General features: G+C 49.0%; 1 protein-coding gene across 8 annotated transcripts in view; it reads left to right on the top strand.

Moving 5' to 3' along the window:
- CADM3 (cell adhesion molecule 3) overlaps window positions 1-18725 on the top strand; it is a 674344-nt gene that overhangs the window by 207170 nt on the left and 448449 nt on the right. For 7 of the 8 annotated variants that reach the window (XM_085639680.1, XM_085639676.1, XM_085639679.1 and 4 more), the window contains exon 3: window positions 10625-10777. In XM_085639680.1, the coding sequence (XP_085495806.1) occupies window positions 10625-10777 (153 nt within the window). Of the gene's footprint in view, window positions 1-10622; window positions 10778-18725 lie in introns of all 8 variants that reach the window. The other variant, XM_085639682.1, reaches the window with a different exon arrangement.

The raw sequence follows: 18725 nt of genomic DNA, 5'->3' as shown, positions 1-18725 counted from the left end.
CTCATGGGAACAGTCCAGCCCGAACTGCCAAGCCATGTCTTCACTGGACCGGAATCAAGCATCCTAGGACCGGTTTCTGGCTATCAGCCGTCATCAGCCAGGATAGCTTGACTCCAGTGGCGTAGTGAGCACGGGTCCCACGTCTGGGAATACCTGTTTCCAGTCCAGGGAGGACCTGGCTTGGCAGTTCGGGCTGGACTGTTCCCATGAGGCACAGGGTCAAGACTGATTTGCATATGGCTGGGTTCAAACTGGAATGGCATGGTGAGCAAAAAAACGATGGATTTAGGCCCAGACCTCTGTACTGGGGTGAATGTATGACATTGTTCTGCATTCTGTCCATCAATTGTTGTTTTTGCATTTGTCACCCCGAGTGGGACGGGTATGCTCAGACGTGAGTCCCGTGCTCTCCATGCCACTGGAATCAAGCTATCCTGCCTGAAGAGGGGTGAAACCCCGAAACCGGTCCTAGGATGCTTGTTTCCAGTCCAGGGAGGACCTGGCTTGGCAGTTCGGGCTGGACTGTTCCCATGAGGCACAGGGTCAAGACTGATTTGCATATGGCTGGGTTCAAACTGGAATAGCATGGTGAGCAAAAAAACGATGGATTTAGGCCCAGATCTCTGTACTGGGGTGAATGTATGACATTGTTCTGCATTCTGTCCATCAATTGTTGTTTTTGCATTTGTCACCCCGAGTGGGACGGGTATGCTCAGACGCGAGTCCCGTGCTCTCCATGCCACTGGAATCAAGCTATCCTGGCTGAAGAGGGGTGAAACCCCGAAACCGGTCCTAGGATGCTTGTTTCCAGTCCAGGGAGGACCGGGCTGGACTCTTCCCATGAGGCACAGGGTCAAGACTGATTTGCATATGGCTGGGTTCGAACTGGAATGACATGGTGAGCAAAAAAACGATGGATTTAGGCCCAGATCTCTGTACTGGGGTGAATGTATTACATTGTTCTGCATTCTGTCCATCAATTGTTGTTTTTGCAGAAGCCATTTCCAGGCTTGTGCCCTTTGTTGTCAACTATGTTCCACCCCCTCTTGCTATGCGTAGGGTCAGAAGGTGGAGCAGACCCTAGGGTCTTGGGTAGCTTTAGCGGTCCACACTGTAGATATTGTGTCTTGGGAGTCGCAGAACTTGAATAGGGGGAGCAGCATTGGAGCCCATCCCTTCCCAGGGCATCCATTCGATATGGCGTAGAGGGGATGAGTCTGCTACCCTCCTCACTTTGCGTTGGATAGCGTTGTGTATGTCCAATGGCCCTCCCCTAGAGGAGAGCTGGTCTGGGCTTGGCCGCAGCACCCTCTGTCACTCCTCCTCACCTCTCGTCCTCTTGCGTGGAGCCCCAGCAACACCCTGAGGGATCCAGTCAGCGACCTGCCCATTTTTCACTGCCCTCTGCCGGCCAACCACCCTGGAGGAGTGCGTCTGCTGATTTGGCCGGTAGCATCTCTCTATTGGCCGTTGGACGAGGTCTCACCCTCCTGAATGCCTCAAATGCGCCGGCAGTCCCCGGTGCTCCTGCTCAGCACACGGTCTGTTGGGACCTCAGGCCTCTTCTGATCAGCCACTCCCAGAGGCCCTCTGTGCATCAACCTTGCCCCCGTTCACTCCTCGGTTCAGCAGACCCGCCGCGGGTCGCCGCTCCGCCCCTTGTCGCCTGCCGGGCCGGCTCCAGCTTTGATTGCGCTGGTCCGCTGTCACCCCTCTAGTCCCGGGCCTCTGGTCCGCCCATCCTGCTGCCAGTCGGGGCGTGGCCCCTCCGCTGTCTCTTTCGGTCGCTCTGCAGGGCCCGGGAGCCGCGGCCAATCCACACCTGTCCCGGTTTGAGTGTTCTCGCGGCTTCCCCCTGCGGGCTCACCTGTTCCCAATGGTTGGCCCTTACAGGCCATCGCCAGGCTCCTCACTTTTCGTTGGGGCGTCCCAGGCTGCCAGGAAGGGTGCTACTTTCGGGCCGCCTCACCCCACCCTGTGGGCACCGCCCAGGCCCCTGACAGAGGTCGCCTCCAGACCTCCACGGCTCCTTGCCTGCTTTGGAAGGTCGCCTCCCTGCGGCCGCTCTCTGCTCGCTCGCACTGCCACCTCTGGCTAGGGTCACCAGATTCTCAAAACAAACAAGCATTTACAATGCAATGGTCTCGGCAATATTATAGGTAGAGCTATTCGTATTGCTCATTATTTTTTTATTATTTTTGTATCCCTAAAGAAATGGCATTGTCATTTCTATTGGCATTAGCTTTTTTGTTGCATATGTGATACCTATTGCATTAGCAGAGAGAGAGTGAGGTAGTGAGATAGAGAGAGAGTGAGGTATTGAAATAGAGAGTGAGGTAGTGAGAGAGAGTGAGGTAGATAGAGTGTGAGGTAGTGAGATAGAGAGTGAGGTAGATAGAGAGTGAGGTAGATAGAGAGTGAGGTAGTGAGATAGAGAGAGTGAGGTAGTGAAAGAGTGAGGTAGTGAGGGAGAGGGATGTTGTGAGGTAGTGATATATAAGCATAGAGTGATGTTGTGATGTAGTGAGATAGAGAGAGAGGTAGTGAAAGAGGGAGTGAAAGTGAGTTAGTGAGATAGAAAGAGTGAGGTAGTGAGATAGAGAGTGTGTGGCTCATCGATTCCAATATAATATACTTTAATGAACTCGAGTGCAACTCGCCCCACCCCCGACGCCATAACCACACTCTTAAACCATCTACCTTACCGAAGCACATGTATCACATTGAAATGCCTTTTACAAATGCCTCAGCCTTTCTGCTCCAAGCTCGGCAGACGATCCCCTGCCCCCGCGTGTGCACCAATCACTCATTTAGCCCCCAACTAGCCTGCAGCTTCCATCCAACGGGAGGGGGGGTGGGAGTTTTGTGAACACAGACAGTGGGTGGGGGTGGGAGCAAAGCAACAGAAATGTAAACAAGCACAGCACGCGAAAGTGAAAGCGACCGCATTTGGACCAAAAATACACACATTTCAATAAAATATGTATTGCTATCCATAAAAGGCTGGTAGGCCTGGGTACACTCAATTAGGGAAGGAAGGGTGGGCGGTCAAGGGATAAACGGTAAGAAAGGGACGGCAGCCAGGGGATAAAATGCAAGAAAGGGAGGGCGGGAGATAGTTAAAAGGGAAGGAAGGTGTGTGGGGGGGAACAAAAGGAAAGAAAGAGAACACATAAAAAATCATTCAGTCAGATACATTTTTGTGAAAAGTCTTGTTAAAATTTGCCAACAGTGGTCAAAGTTATTAGGAAATAAAAAAAAAACTTTTTAAATGCTCTATGCATGTAACTATAACTAGAGAGGCAATATTCCTGCACGTGTGATGGTTTATAAAAATGGGTTCAATTTTACATCTCACTCATAGCTCTCCGTCACAAGTTTTCTGGTACTACAAAATATTCGTTATCGCTTTGCTACGTCAGGGGTTGCATGAAGCACGGCCAGATGGGTGTCTAGAACACTTTGCAAAAGGTAGATGAAAGCAGAGATGAATATCATCGGGAAGGAGTACAATTTTCCGAAAAAACTAAGTGTTGTGTGAACCACTGACCCGAACAATACTAACTATGTCGGATTCGGAAGATATCTGACAGGATCCCAGCCTCACTGCGCTGTACATGCATTAATGCACATAGAATGGTCCGTTTGCGGAATTTGGCTAAAGAGTAGGTTCTTGGGTTAACAAGCGGGGAAAAAAAGATTACACATTTTTAACAACCATATAATTAGTTAAATAAAAAATTAATAGCCGCATGCGCGAAAAGTAACCTACTTATTATCTCGCAAGTTGCCACCTTTAAGCACGAACGGTGTTTACCTGTTGGGCTACGAGCTTAAATTAACACCACCTCTTCGCCTGGCAAAACACTGAAACCCACGAAAATAAACATGACTGCATTTGCGTACCTTCCTCTCCCTTCAGTCTATTGCAGAGGGGCCACGCGCTGTCCATGAGTACGGCGCGTGCACCTCTGCTATCGCCTGCCATGCTCACTCGTTACTAAGCAACAGCGGGCAGGGCCTCTCGAGCAGCGGTGTCGTAATCCATGGAATGACGTAATGTATGATCAGAGTACACACATAAACTTGTCTCTGAAGCCTTATTCAATGTTATATATCGGGACCTGAGTGTGTAGCTACATGAAAGCGTGGCCATCTCTGGACATCTGGGCACCAAATAACAGATGTTTATTTTTACTCATTTTAGTGACCTCCTGGGGATAAACGTCTGCGTGTCCCCACTAGGATTGAGACGTGTGCCCTTGGGGCTAAACAGTGGAACCCTGAGTCAACCGGCTACCTGATCTTGGTGGTACAAAGTGCTCTGCCTAAGATCAAACAGTGACAGCCTCCGGTAGCCATGACTTCGCTACAGCTGTATGCTGGCGTCGAGCCTGTCATACGGGTCTCTCTAATCCCAACAGCATCGACGAGGCCTCCCACATTCCCCCCCCTACTAATCGCTCACGATCACACGGTATAGTCAAGTGTGGGAGCCGGTTTTAGAAAACATATCACCTCCTGCCCCATACCTGGTGCTCGAAGCTGTTGAAATGAGGAAAAGGCGCTGGGCGGGCAGAGGTACCTGCCTGTGACCGTGTGTGCAGGCATCCCTCCCTGCGAGGAAGCGGGCACCCAACGGCCTCGGGGCTAACGGGTTGTACGATTGAGTGCGCCATGTCCTGGTGCAGGGAGTGAAATTGAAGGAAGAACTTCGGAAAATACAGATATTTTGAGTGGCTGTAAATCCAGCAAAACCGGCCCTTGATACTTGTGCTCTGGGAACTACACGTTTCAGCCTCAGAGCGTAAGTGTAGGACTGCAGGTCATAGAATTCTTTTGAGAGGCCTATTGCCAGGTGTTACTGGCCAGTACTCCCGATAGGACAACAAGTCCCACAATGCATTGAGCTGGATGAGTTGTGACCCCTGCAAGATGCGCCATGAGGCCCGTCATTCTGTCCACCGGGCCTGTTTCTCATATCACTGCTCCTCTGTGTAACCCCGCTCGCCTCATCTACCTCGGATAAAGAAAGAATGACATTTAAAATTAGTTTTACATTCCCGTTTGTATGTATTCAGATTTTCCACATTTCATTAATTTAGCGGCGAAAACGGATTAAAACATCTCGAAAAAGTGACGCCCCGGCGTCGGAAAGGGCTTGTAAATAAGCCCCCCCCACCTCCTTCCCCCCCTCCCAGAGCCTTGTGTGGCCTCAGAAATCAGTATCGGATCTTTTGGCGCTTCGCGCGTTCAAGTGAACCTGTGCATGCGCGCTGTACTGGCGCCTACTGTTAATTTCGTTTACCTACAGGGTTTCAGTAAGACACACATAGACAGACATACAAACTTGAATACACAAAGAAACATTCAGATACCGAGCGGGAGAAATACACATGTAAACAGACACACACAGAAACATTAAAATACAGAGGGTGGGGAAGGCACACTGTCACATGTGTAAACTAACAAACATTGAAACAGAGAGAGAGAAAAACAAACACATTCACACGTAAACTAACAAACATTCAGAGAGAGAGAGAAAAACGCAGGCACGCATGTAAACGAACAAACACGCAAACATTCAGACTCAGAGAGAGAACAATGCACGCAGTCATACAAACACATTCAGAGAGAGAGAAACGAAGTCACACGAAAACAAACGCACACGCTCACAATAATCAGGTACAGAAAGAGAAAAGCACAAAGATCCTCATGTAGGCACACACAGGGAAACATTTAGATGCAGAAGGAGAGAAACGCACCCATAGACCCAACGCCGCCCCGCTCACACAGTGAGGGGGTAGCTAATGTGGGGGTCGTCGGGTTAGCGTATAAAAGGGTCCCTGGTCCGGAGCCCAGCACGTGGGTGGAGACCGCAGGGTGCGCCGGTCCGGGAGAAGGCGAATCCCTTCCCTCGCCGCCTCCTCTCGCTGCTCCAAATGAACCACAATATTGATTCAAAGTTAGGTAAACACTGCGCACACCTTCCTTGCAGTGAGAGTCTGGCTGCCTGAGCAGAGAGAAGCGAAGAGGAGGAAGGGCAAAGTTCAATGGAAATCATCATGACGTGATGCACTTCCGAACAGACGCCATACGTTTGAGAGCACTTCGAAAACATTCTCGTAGGAGTGACAAGCTCATTGCGTGACAACACCGCACGGCTTCATTAGCACCTTCAAACCGAGGGGCAGGGGGAGAGGACAAGCACACCACTGCCTTTCTCCGAGGCGAAGCAGAAATGCCTCGGAGAAACGCAGTGGCGTTTTCAGATTCGGGGGCGTGTTTCTTTTTCTCTCCTCTTGCCATTGGCTGGAGGAGAGAAAAACACGCCTGAGAAAGGGCGTGGCTAGAAAGTGGAAAGAACAGCAAGGAACACACCCCCGAATCTGGAAAAGACGGAGCCTATTTGGAGGGACGGCTCTCTCCTCCAATGGCTGGCCTCCGTTTAGGAAGCCAGCCAATGGAGGAGAAGCTAAAAGAGAGGCGGGCTAAATAGCCACTCTAGAAAACATTAAATCTCCGACTTCCGGTTCTGCCTTCGGCAGACCGGTAGTCCTCGACCTAAAAACGGGGACAGGTCATAGACATAGAAGTAGGACTACGGTTTGCAGTAATCATCGACATAAAAGTAGGACTATTTGACAGCTGTCATAGACATAGAAAAAGGACTACAATTACAGCTCCCTCCACAGACCGTGATAAGCATTACAGACAACAAATCCGCGGTCTTTTATTGGCACCCCTCTGCTTTACACAGCAGCATTAGTACTTTTTATTACATTTACACTTTTAAGGACTATAGCATTTATTTGCCAAAACTCAATAAAACATCACAGGCTAGCAAACGCCAGATTTACTAGCTTTATCAATGCTCGTTTCTATAGCTGCTGCGTCAGCACCACGTAAAGTACAACTCACCAATGTTGCTTAGTTGCTCATGACAGAAAAGCATGGGAGGTAAACTGCGGAATGCTAAATTGCCAAATGGCAGCCATGGACCAATGTAAAAAAAAAACACTTCTCTCCAGGTATTACTGCCTTAGGGTCTTAAGGGTCGCAAAGGCTGGCCGACCGCACAGTCCTCCCACATTTGCGTGGTCACTGCTGGGATGTCATGTTACCTTACTGGGGTATGTATAGTGCACTCTAGCCATTGGTATCATCTCTTAGCGCAATAGTGTGAAGACCTGAGCAAAAAGCTCGAGCAGCGCTGCTCGCCTCTTCCACAGGTGTTAATACTGCTCCTTCAAGTCCTTTCCAGCTAAACAAATTGCAGTGATCTGAAAGGTCAGTCAAAAGGTCAAGTCATAGCTTTGATATGGAGAACACAGACAGGGCCGGACTGACTACCGGGCGTTTTGGAATTCCGCCGAGCAGGGGGCTGATTTCACTGCGGTGGGGGCTGATTTCGTTCATGGAGACCTGCGTGTACTTCGAAATAATTAAAGCAAAACGAATTTCGTTCAGTACACGCAGGTCCCCATCAACGAAATCAGCCCCCACCTCAGCAGCATTCCAAAATGCCTGGTAGCCAGTCCGGCCCTGAACACAGAGCATGCATCAATTGGTTGTAAATAAAACATGCAATGAGCAGTGCATTAATCCTTGCACGGTATGCATAAGGGCTACTGAAAAGTTTGCATGGCTATGAATACAAGCTACAGGACGAAGAAATATTGTTTTATCCAAAGTAGAAACTTTGGCTGGCACGATGACGTAGGTGGCGCTGCGTGTAAAATGTCTCTCTTCAAAGGATTTCCCTTCTTGCTACAGCGCTCACCTCAGTGACGACACATGCTGTAAACAGTGCAAAGAGAGCGTGCGCGCACATGCTCAACCGGAACAATGAAAAACAGGGACATTTCTATGTTTAACCTGGACACTGTTTGAAAACAGGGACATTTGAGTCACTTGGAGAAAAGTGTCGGGACACGGGGACACTTCTCCAAAAACGGGGACCGTCCTGGGAAAACGGGGACGTCTGGTCACCCTACCTCTGGCGGCTCTCCCGGTTCTCTGCTCTCAATCAGGCATGCATGCAGCTGAAATCGCCCCTCCAGCTGCACCTCTGTTGGGGGGAGATTATCCTGGGGAGATCTGCCTCCGATGACCCCCAATCCGCCGCTAAACAGCGAGGCCTAGCCGGGCGGGAGCAGAGAGAGCGCGCTTCCTATCGCTTCACCATCTTAGCCACGCCCCTCTAGTCTGGGTTTTTCAGAAGTGGCAGCGCCATGTGTCATAGCACCTCCTTGACTCGTTAAGTGGGGGATGAGCTTCTTCGTCTTGAAGCGTGCTGCTACCAATGGGACTATGTCCAGGTGAGCAGCATCAATTAGGGCATTGAGTTGCAGCTTTTAGTACTAAGGCTGCTGTGTTTGTGTGGATTTCAGAGAGGAGATCAATCGCCCATGCGTTACTTTGCTCAAAGCCACACAGTTTCACTTGTGGCCCTTTTCAGTTGAGAACAAACTGACTTTTTAGGTCTCGCCTGACCCAGCGCATGCGCTGGTCTGGCGAGACTTATTGAGAGGGCTCCAAAAAGTGCTACCAGGCCAGCCTAGAGCTACAGAGCATGTGCGCGGGCGCGCGCGCCGCGCTTTACCGCGATTTCCTTTCACTTTCGCGGCCGCTTTGATGTTTGATCGCGATCTCGATCACTTTCGCGGCCGCTTGGCATAGCCAATAAGTCTCGCTTTTGGGACCTTATAAGTATTTAGTTATGCAACTATTGCATGGCTAAAGACTTATAAGGTCCCAAAGGCGAGACCTATTGGCTATGCCAATGCTTGTTCCTCATGGCATGGTCCTGATCCCCCGTACTGGAATATTGGCGCACGGTGTTTCATACACTGTTGAAAATGATTGAGGGCAGATTAGAAATGAAGCCAAATATAGCTGTATTGTGCTATGTCAAGTTACTCACAAGTGTGAGTCGCAGATTTATAGTGGCAGGCATTGCAGTTGGCCATGCGCAGAGTCACTGTGAACTGGTGCAGGATGACTGTTCCAGCAGAGAGCAGTTGCTGCGAGATATGACTACCTGTAATGATCAATCTCAAATATTTGCTTCTTTGCAGCACCCAACTTCCAGACCCAAAGACATATGGAGCCCACTTAAGTCATATCTTGCACAAATGATAGATGGCTAGATATACGCTCATTTTATGACATTAGGAACAGAACAGACCAGATTAGGGTCTCTGAACAGTAACTTTTTTTATTATTTATTTATTTATTGGCATTGGGTATAACAAGTACAAACAGTCAGCAAATAATGTACGATTGTATGGTGAGAAAATATTGTGAGGGGCGCATTTGTGTTCTACATCATCGCGATAGGAAATCAAGGAAATTATCCACACATACAGGTCAGAGAACGAAGGCTACAAAGGTTGGAGAGAGTTGAGTGGTGTGTAGAGAGACTGGGTCATTGCATGACTGGCGGGTATAGTTTGTGAGCGACTATCTGTTGGTTGCAGTGGAAGTCTCCGAACTCTGTGTGGTGTCTGCGTTATGAGTGGATAGCCAGGTCAGAGAGGGCTCCCAGATGTCTTTGGGTCGAGATACCAGAGGTAGGAGTTCCCAATATGTAGCCACTTCTTCCTGGCAGAACGTGATATCCAGCACCCAGGTTGTAACAGAAGGTGGGTGTTGTTTGCCCCAGTGCATCACAACCAGGCATTTGGCCAGGAGTGAGAGCATGTCCAGCAGCCTACGATCTCCCGGGATAGCTCCCTGCATGTATCCCAACAAAGATAGCTTGGCGAAGGGGATAGTTGGGTCGTAAGCATCTCGTTGATTGACTCAATTATCATAGCCCAGAAGCGTTCAATGTCCAGGCAACTCCAGGCCATGTGTAAGAAGGTCGCATCTGGCGATCCACAGCTCCAGCAGTTTGCCTCGGGACAAGACCCCATACGCTTAAGTTGTCTCTGAACAGTAACTTAATGGCATGTTCGGACACCGGCCTCCCTCCTTATAGCATAATAATTTGGATATACAGTTCTAACCTTATTCAGTTTTTAAAGCAGTACTGATATAACAGTGCTGTTGGATGTATTGTATTCTATGTGTTAAATTTTGTATACCTGATATGTAAGGTCACTCAAGTTCTTTGCTCTCTGTAGTTCTGTTGTGAATCACAATAAAATTAAACTTTTGTTGTCTGTCTGCCTGTTTGAATTTGTCCACACGCGTCATTCAGTTTGTGTGTTGTGTCTGTCTAATAGTATATTTCCAACTGCCTATCTTTGTCTCAGTATGTGTGTTGCCTATCCATGCCTGTGTCTCTAACTGAATGTGTACATGGTCTCTTTGTATATGTCCCTCTGTTTATATGTGCCTGTATTGCTGTCTTAGCCTTACTTCCGCAGCCACTTATCTTCTTTCTGCCTGCATGGCGCATTAATGTATGCTTAACTCCTTCTACCTGTCCATCAGTCTTTCTATGCCTCTGCCTGTTTTTGGATGTGTTGGTCTTTGTATGCTTATTTACCTGTCTGATGCGTTGTGCACCTCTCAGTGTGGGTCTGAGTATTTAATTGCCTGTTACTTTCTCTGCGCAGTACTGCTTTATCGCAGACATTGTTTTCTAAAGTGGCTGTCTTTTTTTCTCCATTAGCACTTAGGGATAATCGAATTGAGCTTGTGAAATCCACTACCAATGAACTTACCATTAGTATTAGTGATGCGGGGATGGCTGACGAAGGAGTCTACACCTGTGCCATCTTCACCATGCCTGTCCTGTTGGCTAAAGCACTGGTGACTGTACTGGGTAAGAGCTTACTTCTGTTCCTTTCTTTGACTTTTTGCCATTGAGCATTAACAAATTAACAGTGAGGGTCCATCTTATCCTTCCCACTCCTTTACACCCAACTCATGAGAGTTCCATTGTGAAGTCTGCTTATCACTTGCATCTTGCCCAGAAGACAGTTAATGAAATTTTACAGCACCCACAATTTGCACAGGGCTGTGGGGTAACTGCAGATGGAAGGTGGTCCTCCTAACACTGGGGGCACCCAATCATTATAATCATCTACACATTTGAAATTATAACCTCCATGTTTATAATGTTCACTAGAACATAAAGGCAAGTCTATTGGCACCAGAAGAATGTTGGGAATTTGATTTTACTTTCACCTTTGCCATGTCTACACACTAATCAATGCATACATTTGGTTTATGAAATGTATTTTTGTTGTTTTCCTTATTTATTGGTTATTTATATGTTTGTGTAGAGTCTTGCAAAAGACAAGTTGTCGCCTCTGAGATTTGGGAGGAGGAAGCAATGAATGAGAGATTTAATAACACTTATGAGAGCATCAGTCCATAATATACAAAATAAAATGTAACCCAGTGAAGAAAAAAGGTCTCCAAGTGTAAGAGCCCTAAATGAAAGGTCTTCGATCTTATCCTATGTCATGTAATTAATTAGTGGGGCAGAAGTTCAAAAGAGTAATCAAACAGGAGGCAAACTGAAGCCTCCAGAGTCCTAGCCCCATAAGGAACTGAAAAGCTGTATTCATAGGCTGCATCTGAGCTCTAGAAAAGATTTCGAGACAGGAGCTCTGAATATGGAGAGAACTGTCTCAGGATATTTTCAGTTTAGATGGCAGAGAAACCAGCAGGTTAGTAGAAAATAATCTCAGGAAGCAGGTTAGAATAGTTTTTTCAGATAACATGGTGCAGAGCCATGATGTCACAGCATTATAAAGCGTCATCTTTCTTTGACAGGAAACCTATATAAGGTGATGTTATCTTTGCATCCAAGGTTGGATTGAGTGTAACTGCTTGATTATGAACTCTTAGTAATTTGTGTTTTTTTTAACAAGTTCTCAGGGAGATTTATAACAAAGGTATTATAATAATGCATGCAAGAGATCCCCACAGTTCATACTTTTGTTTGAGGGAATTAGAGAAAATGTGACCGCCTAAACCAAGCAATATGATGGACCGCACATTTGGTGACTGAATTCATGATTGGATTGAGAGTGAGATTAATGTTGAAAATAGCACCCAGATGGAAAACCTCTTGGATTGGCTTCAGAGGCTGATATGGCTGGAGTCTCTATATAGAATGTTTGAGATATGGCCAAGCTTCCCTTATTGCTATACTCTTTGTTGGCACCCAACTCTATGATAAGAAATCCGATTGAACTAGTCCATGTCCTAATGAGGCTATAATTAATGATCTGGACGAAACATGTCGACTCCACCTGAGAAGATCCTAAACACAAAAGGAAAATATATTTTGTTACATGGAGATATGGATTTATTGAAGATTTGCATAAGCTCTATTACTTTAGTTTTTGTGCCCTGTTATTAAACCATGTTGGGTCTCCCAAATTAGTGTGCATTATTAGGTAATCTGACATAGGCCCGAGCTCCGGGTCCTTCCATTAGTCTAAGGCCCTTTTAGACCCGACTGTCTGCCTCAAGGTCCTGCCTTTTTGCGCTCCTCCTCCCTCCCTCTTCTGTCCTTTTACTCTCTTTAACTCTTGGCCTTATTCACTTTCCCTGCACTCTTGTTCTTTCCTCTTTTCGCTCTTACTTGAACTCCCTTTCATTCTCTGGTCACCTCATTATTGTGCCCCTTTTTGTACTTTGCCCCATCTTTTGTGTCCGTTTTGTGCTCTGTATCGTTTTCGGGCCAGTTTTGTGCTTTCTCATCTTCTCTGCCATGGTTGTGCCTTGACTCGTTTTTTTGCCCCTTAACTGTTTTTCTCTTCTTTTATACCCTCGCTCCAGGGACTCTCCTGCCTCCCCTGCGCTTTCCAACCTTTGGCCTCCCTCTCTCCTTACCAGTTTCTCCTGCATCTTCCTTGTACCTTCTGATTCTTGTCCATCCTTAGCCCCTCCCCCACACTCCTCCCCCTCCCAGGATCTACTTAAAAGCAGCCATGGCTGGACCACCGCCAGCTCCATGGGCCCTCTTCCATCAGACCGCCGCCACTACACATCCTCTATCTTGCAAGCACTCAACACTGGCAGCCACCACTACTGCTGTCCCCTCTCCACAGTAGGACCTTTCTCATGCGCTCATTGCCTTTTCTCATGTAGCATCACTCCTACTTGGTAAACAACGTTTACCACAAATCTTTTTCCCCGCAGGGAATCACAACATTGTGATTCCGCATACCATCACTCCGCAAGTCGGAACAACGACTTGCGGAGGGGGGGGGAGGGGTTGGATTTAAAATCCAATACCTTCCCGATTGTCCACACAGTTTGAGTTGGAATAGTAAATTATACTATGCCAACATCCAGCGCCCCCCTCCGCAAGTCATTGTTCCGACTTGCGGAGTAATGGTATGCGGAATCACAACGCTGTCGTTGTAACGACCGCGTTGTGATTCCCTGCGGGGAAAAAGACTGCGGGATAAAAACGTACATTCCTTCTACTCCCTCTGTCACGCATGCCTCTCTCCGTATTTCACCCCGTGCTTTCCAGCCTCAGGCCTCTCCTCTCCTTACTTGTTTCGCCCAAGTCTTCCTCCTGCCTTCTCCCAACTTCTGATTTCCAGACCTTGGTATTCTTTCTCCTCCTACTGTGGCTACGGAGGAGGGAGCCTCCTACGCTGAGGTGTTGCGTAGGGTGGTTGAGGCCTTGAACTACCTATGGTGTCAGTCAGGGCTTAATCTCCTGACTGAGGTGCTTCAACCAGCAGCAGCCTCTTTGGAGCCCCTGTTGCCATTCAATGAGGCCTTCACAGACCTCCATATGGGCACCTGGTCCAAGCCATGCTCAGGGGCTCCTGTGGATTGGACGATTGACCGATGCCACCACCCGGCCCGGGTGACCCCATTTTCCTCTCCCAACACCCTACCCCTGAGAGCTTGCTGGTCCAAGCCTGAACATCCAAAGGTGCGTTCCCTACTGCTTCCCAAGAGAGGGAATCCAAGAAGCTGGATCGTCTTGGAAGAATATTTTTTTCTTCTGCCAGCTTAAGACTGAGGTCAGTGAACACCGCATGTCTCTTGGGCAGTTACACCTCTCTGTGTGGGACACGGTTACGCTGGTGCTGCCACAGTGCCCGGAGGAGGCCTGGGCCGTACTCTCCTGTGCAGTCGCTGAAGGGAGCAATGCAGCAAAGTTAGCCATTCTCTGTGGGCTGGACACCGCCGACTCGCTAGGCAGGATGATTTCAATGTGGTAGCCCCGAGACGCTAAGCCTGGCTGAGGTCTACTGGCTTCTCTGGCGATGTCCAATCGACTCTTTTGGACATTTCTTTTGATGGCCATCGCTTGTTTGGCAACAAGGCGGACAATGCCCTTGAGCGCTTCAAGGTCTCTAGGGCTACGGCCAGATCCTTGGGCCTCGCTACCGCCTCTCGCCCCACTCAGTCTGCTTTTCGCCCTTTTCATGGCTACAGAAGGGGTGCCCCACCACATTCTGCCTAGAGCCATGTGCCTGCCCAAGATGTCCAGCCTCTGCGCGGCTGGGGACGTGGGACCCACCGCCGTGTGTCTGGGGGCCAGCGGGTGGGCCCGTCCACCAGTGCCCCCTCTGTAGCAGCCTCCAAACCTTTCTAGTCCGACTTTTCAGGGCCACCAGTTGCCGGTGGGTGGCAGGATCCGCCATCACCTCCCACCTGGCACAACATCACCTCAGACAGGTGGGTTTTGCAGATAGTCCGAAGGGGCTACTCCCCCCCCCCCCCTTCAAGACTACCCCTCCCTCTAGGCCACCTGCATTCCATCGCCTGTCGGAGGATCACCTGGCCCTTCTCCGTCAGGAAGTTGTGGCTCTCTTGGCCAAGGGAACCATCAAGCGAGTCCCTGCACCACAAGTAGGTCATGGCTGCTACTCCCACTACTTTCTGGTGCCTAAGAAGGACAAAGGCCTGGGTCCTATCTGAGACCTCAGGGACTTCAACCGCTTCCTTCAGAAGAAGTTAAATATGTTGACATTGACTCAGGTCCTGTCTGCCCTCGACCCCGGAGACTGAATGGTAGCGTTGGACTTGCAGGGTGCTTATTTACACAGCCCCGTCCTGCCGGCCCATAGGCGTTACCTGTGGTTCACAGTAAATCCCAAGTATTTTCAATTTACCGTGCTCCCCTTTGGTCTTACCAGCACCCCTCCCTCGGGTGTTCACGAAAGTGATGGTGGTAGTCGCAGCTCATATGCACAGATCAGGGGTTCCAGTTTTCCCCTATCTTGACGATTGGTTGTTGAAGGCGAGCTCACCCCAGGATGTCGTCTCCCACCTCCAGACTACGAGCGGAGCTCCTGCATTCGCTGGGGTTCACAGTCCAGGTGCCGAAGTTGCACCTGCACCCTTCTCAGAAGCTCCTTTTCATTGGAGCGGTTCTGGACACAGCACAGCTTCAGGCTTATCCTCCCGAACAGCGAGTCCGGGATAGTCGAGCTATGATACTGATGTTCCAGCCTCTATCGCGGATTTCGGTGAAAATGGCCCTGAGGCTGCTGGGCCTCATGGCCTCCTGCATCTTGCTGGTGGATCATGCAGGGTGGCATATGCGGACTCTGCAGTGGGACCTGAAATTCCAGTGGGTGCAGCGTCCGGGGAATCTGCCCAAAGTGATCCAGATCTCGGCAGGGACTGCACATCAGTTACAGTGGTGGCTCACGAACCAGGATTGGGTCAACGGCAGATCCATCTCCCTTCCCCAACCAGATTTCACAGTGGTGATAGATAAGTCACTCATGGGATGGGGTGGCCTCAAGGAAGAGGTGGTGATCAGAAGCCTCTGGTCTCTGGCGGAGTCAGAGCTCCACATCTACCTTCTGGAGCTCCGGGTGATTCGTCTACCACTGAAGGCATTCCTTCCCTCTGTCAAAGGAAAAGTAGTGCAGGTGTTCAGAGAAAAAACTTCCGCCATGTGGTATTGCAACAAACAGGGTGAAGTGGGGTCATGGACCCTTTGTCAGGAGGCCCTTCATCTGTGGAAGTGGCTGGAACATCAGGGCATGTCCCTGTTGGTTCAACACCTGGCAGGTTCCCTGAACGCCAGGGCGGACAAACTCAGCCGCCGGTGCTTGATGGATCACGAATGGCGGCTTCACTAAGAAGTGGTGCAAGGTCTCTTTCAGCAGTGGGGAGAGCCTTGGTTAGATCTATTCACCACTGAAGAGAACGCGTAATGTCAGCAGTTATGCGCGTTGGAATTTCCAGGATGGCACTCGCTAGGTGCCGATTTTCATCGCGAGTGGAATTGCGGTCTTCTATATGCCTTTCCGCCTATATCCCTTCTGTTGAAGAAATTCAAGCGCGACCAGGACCAAGTAATTCTTGTAGCTCCGGACTGGGCACGAAGAGTCTGGTATACCGATCTCTTTAACATGGCCATCGATCCTCCGATCAGACTGCCCCTTCAAGAGGATCTTCTGTCTCAGCAGCAGGGACCGGTCCTCCACCCGAACCTGTCCAGCCTCCACCTCCTTGCGTAGAGATTGAGCAGCGACAGTTGACAGCCTTCAACCTTCCTCCTGAAGTCTGTTATCTTGGCAACCAGGCGTCCCTCTGCTAAAACAGTATACGCTTGTAGATGGAACAAATTTGTGGCATGGTGCGCAGCAAAGGCTGTGGATCCCCTTTCTGCCCTCCTTTCTGAGGTTCTCCTCTTCCTCCTTTCTTTGGCCCAACAGAGCTCTGCTCTGGGCACCCTCAAGGGCTGAACAAAACCAAGGGATGCAGTTCCTCTAGGGTAGCAAGGGAATGGGCGGGGGGAGAGCGATTAGTCTCTATAGAATGCCCTCACACACCTAGCAAGGTGTCATGCTTCATCATAGGGCTGTGCTCCTCGTCGGGCCGGCGCTGCAATGCCCGACGGGCTCCCGCGAAGGGGCTCTTTTTCGGAGATCTTTTTTAGAGACAGCCGTATGGGTGCGTGGGGGTCAGTGCAACAGGTGTAGTGAGTGGTGGTGTAGTGAGTTAAAATAGGTATGGTATTGCCAGACAATGAACCATTTTATTCTGATGGTATACCAGCCTAAGTAAAAATAGGTGATCCCAAGGGATTATAATGATCCCTAGGGAGATCAGACGGTCGACATGTTTCTTGCTCTATGCCCAAGCGGGTCGGTGGCAATTCATCAGGACCACGTGAGAGAGTGCTCAAAAAATGTGTATCAACTCTACTACATAATTTAGTGATGCAGAAATTATCAATACATCACCATGCAATCCAATTGGGTCCCTAAGAGTAGTGGACCCGTTGTTGCGGTACCTGGAAGAGAAAGGGGACAAGGGAGGACAACACAGACACATAAAACAAAATTAGAGAATTAGGTGCTATTGGGCTCCTGAAGGGAACCGTGCGTATGGTGTGGCTGCCTTATGAAAGTGCTCACACAGTGACCCAAAAACAGAGTCATATCTAATCCATATAGGTGTTTGCCAAGTAGGTAATCGGTACAGGCGCTTGGCGGATGCTCAGATATGGAAAACGTTGTGAACAGCTGGCACAGAGAATTAACAGGCGTGGGGCATGCCTTAACGTAACTTGATACGTGCGACTAGGTGCACACCATAATGAAAATATGCCACAATTATATCCTGTGCGCTAGACATGCTCTGAGGTGGATAAATAGAGGGTGAGACTACGCTCTGGTGAACAGCCCTTCGAAATAGTGACGCGCACTAATGTGAAGGTGGTTGGAGTTCGAAATAACGAAAAAAGTGAAGGCGCTAATTCAATGGATACTACTGAGCCCGGCTCGAAGGCCGGGATCGTAATGTAAGTTGTCGGTCCCGTGCGGGGCAAACTCACCCCCATTTGGGACAGAACTTGAAGTACGGGTTCACCTGGCGGCCAGGGAGCGCCTGTCCTAAAACAATACGAACAAGGATTGTTTATAGTGCCTGGCGAGTAAAAGTAACTGTGACGGAACCCAGGGGAGGAGGATTACTTACAGGGTGTCGGCGCATTCACGGCCGGAGACCTACTGCGGCTCAGGCTTCCGTAACTCACCGCTCGGAGTGTGTTGCTGATAAAGGAAGTGAGCGGGCGTGGCACAGGCGAGAGACTAGACCGCTAGTCATGGCTGCCATGATGGAAGTGTCAAACAACTTTATTGTTCAACGAGAAAGGGGATGAACAATCGGCCCGGTTTTACGTGCAAAACACGAGCGTGATAGGAAAACAATGTGTGTGAGGGATATGTAGGTAATAGGAAGGGATAACATGTGGTTTGATATCCCCTAGACAGACATAGGTATAGATTCTGTCATGAAGATAAAAATAAAAAATAAAAAGAGTTTTTATGTATTGACTGAATTTCCGACTGACAAGCCAAACTAAGAGTAAATTATATTTTGACTGGATGTCGGACTAACTAGCCCATGGGTCTTGCCCAGGGTTATCCCTAATAGTCGCTGTCGGTCTTCGCAGATGTTGGCAAAACCCAAGTCATGGACCTTAGTGGGTATGCCCGTCTTAGATATGTAACGGCCATCTCATATCGCCAGAAGTTCATGTATTATTGAGAGTGGCCCAAGGTATATCATCGTTAAGGCCGTTGGTATGGCTCGAAATTCTAAAGATCCACTGTTGTTCCTTGCGGAAGAGGGCTTCCTTGCTGATTATTGGGAAGGCTTGAAGGACTGTCCATGAGAGGTCGTTGGCAGTGTGATTAGCTTCCAAGAAATGTGTGCACATTTTCGTGCTGATCTTTTTACATCTAATGTTACTCCGATGCTCGGAGATCCTGATCTTTACTGGACGTGTCGTCATGCCAATGTACAATAGGTCACAT

This window comes from Triturus cristatus, chromosome 12 (assembly GCF_964204655.1).
Source record: "Triturus cristatus chromosome 12, aTriCri1.1, whole genome shotgun sequence".
Classification (NCBI taxonomy): Eukaryota; Metazoa; Chordata; class Amphibia; order Caudata; family Salamandridae; genus Triturus; species Triturus cristatus.
Note: the sequence above shows the minus strand (reverse complement) of the source record. Positions and strands in the feature narration are given on the sequence as shown.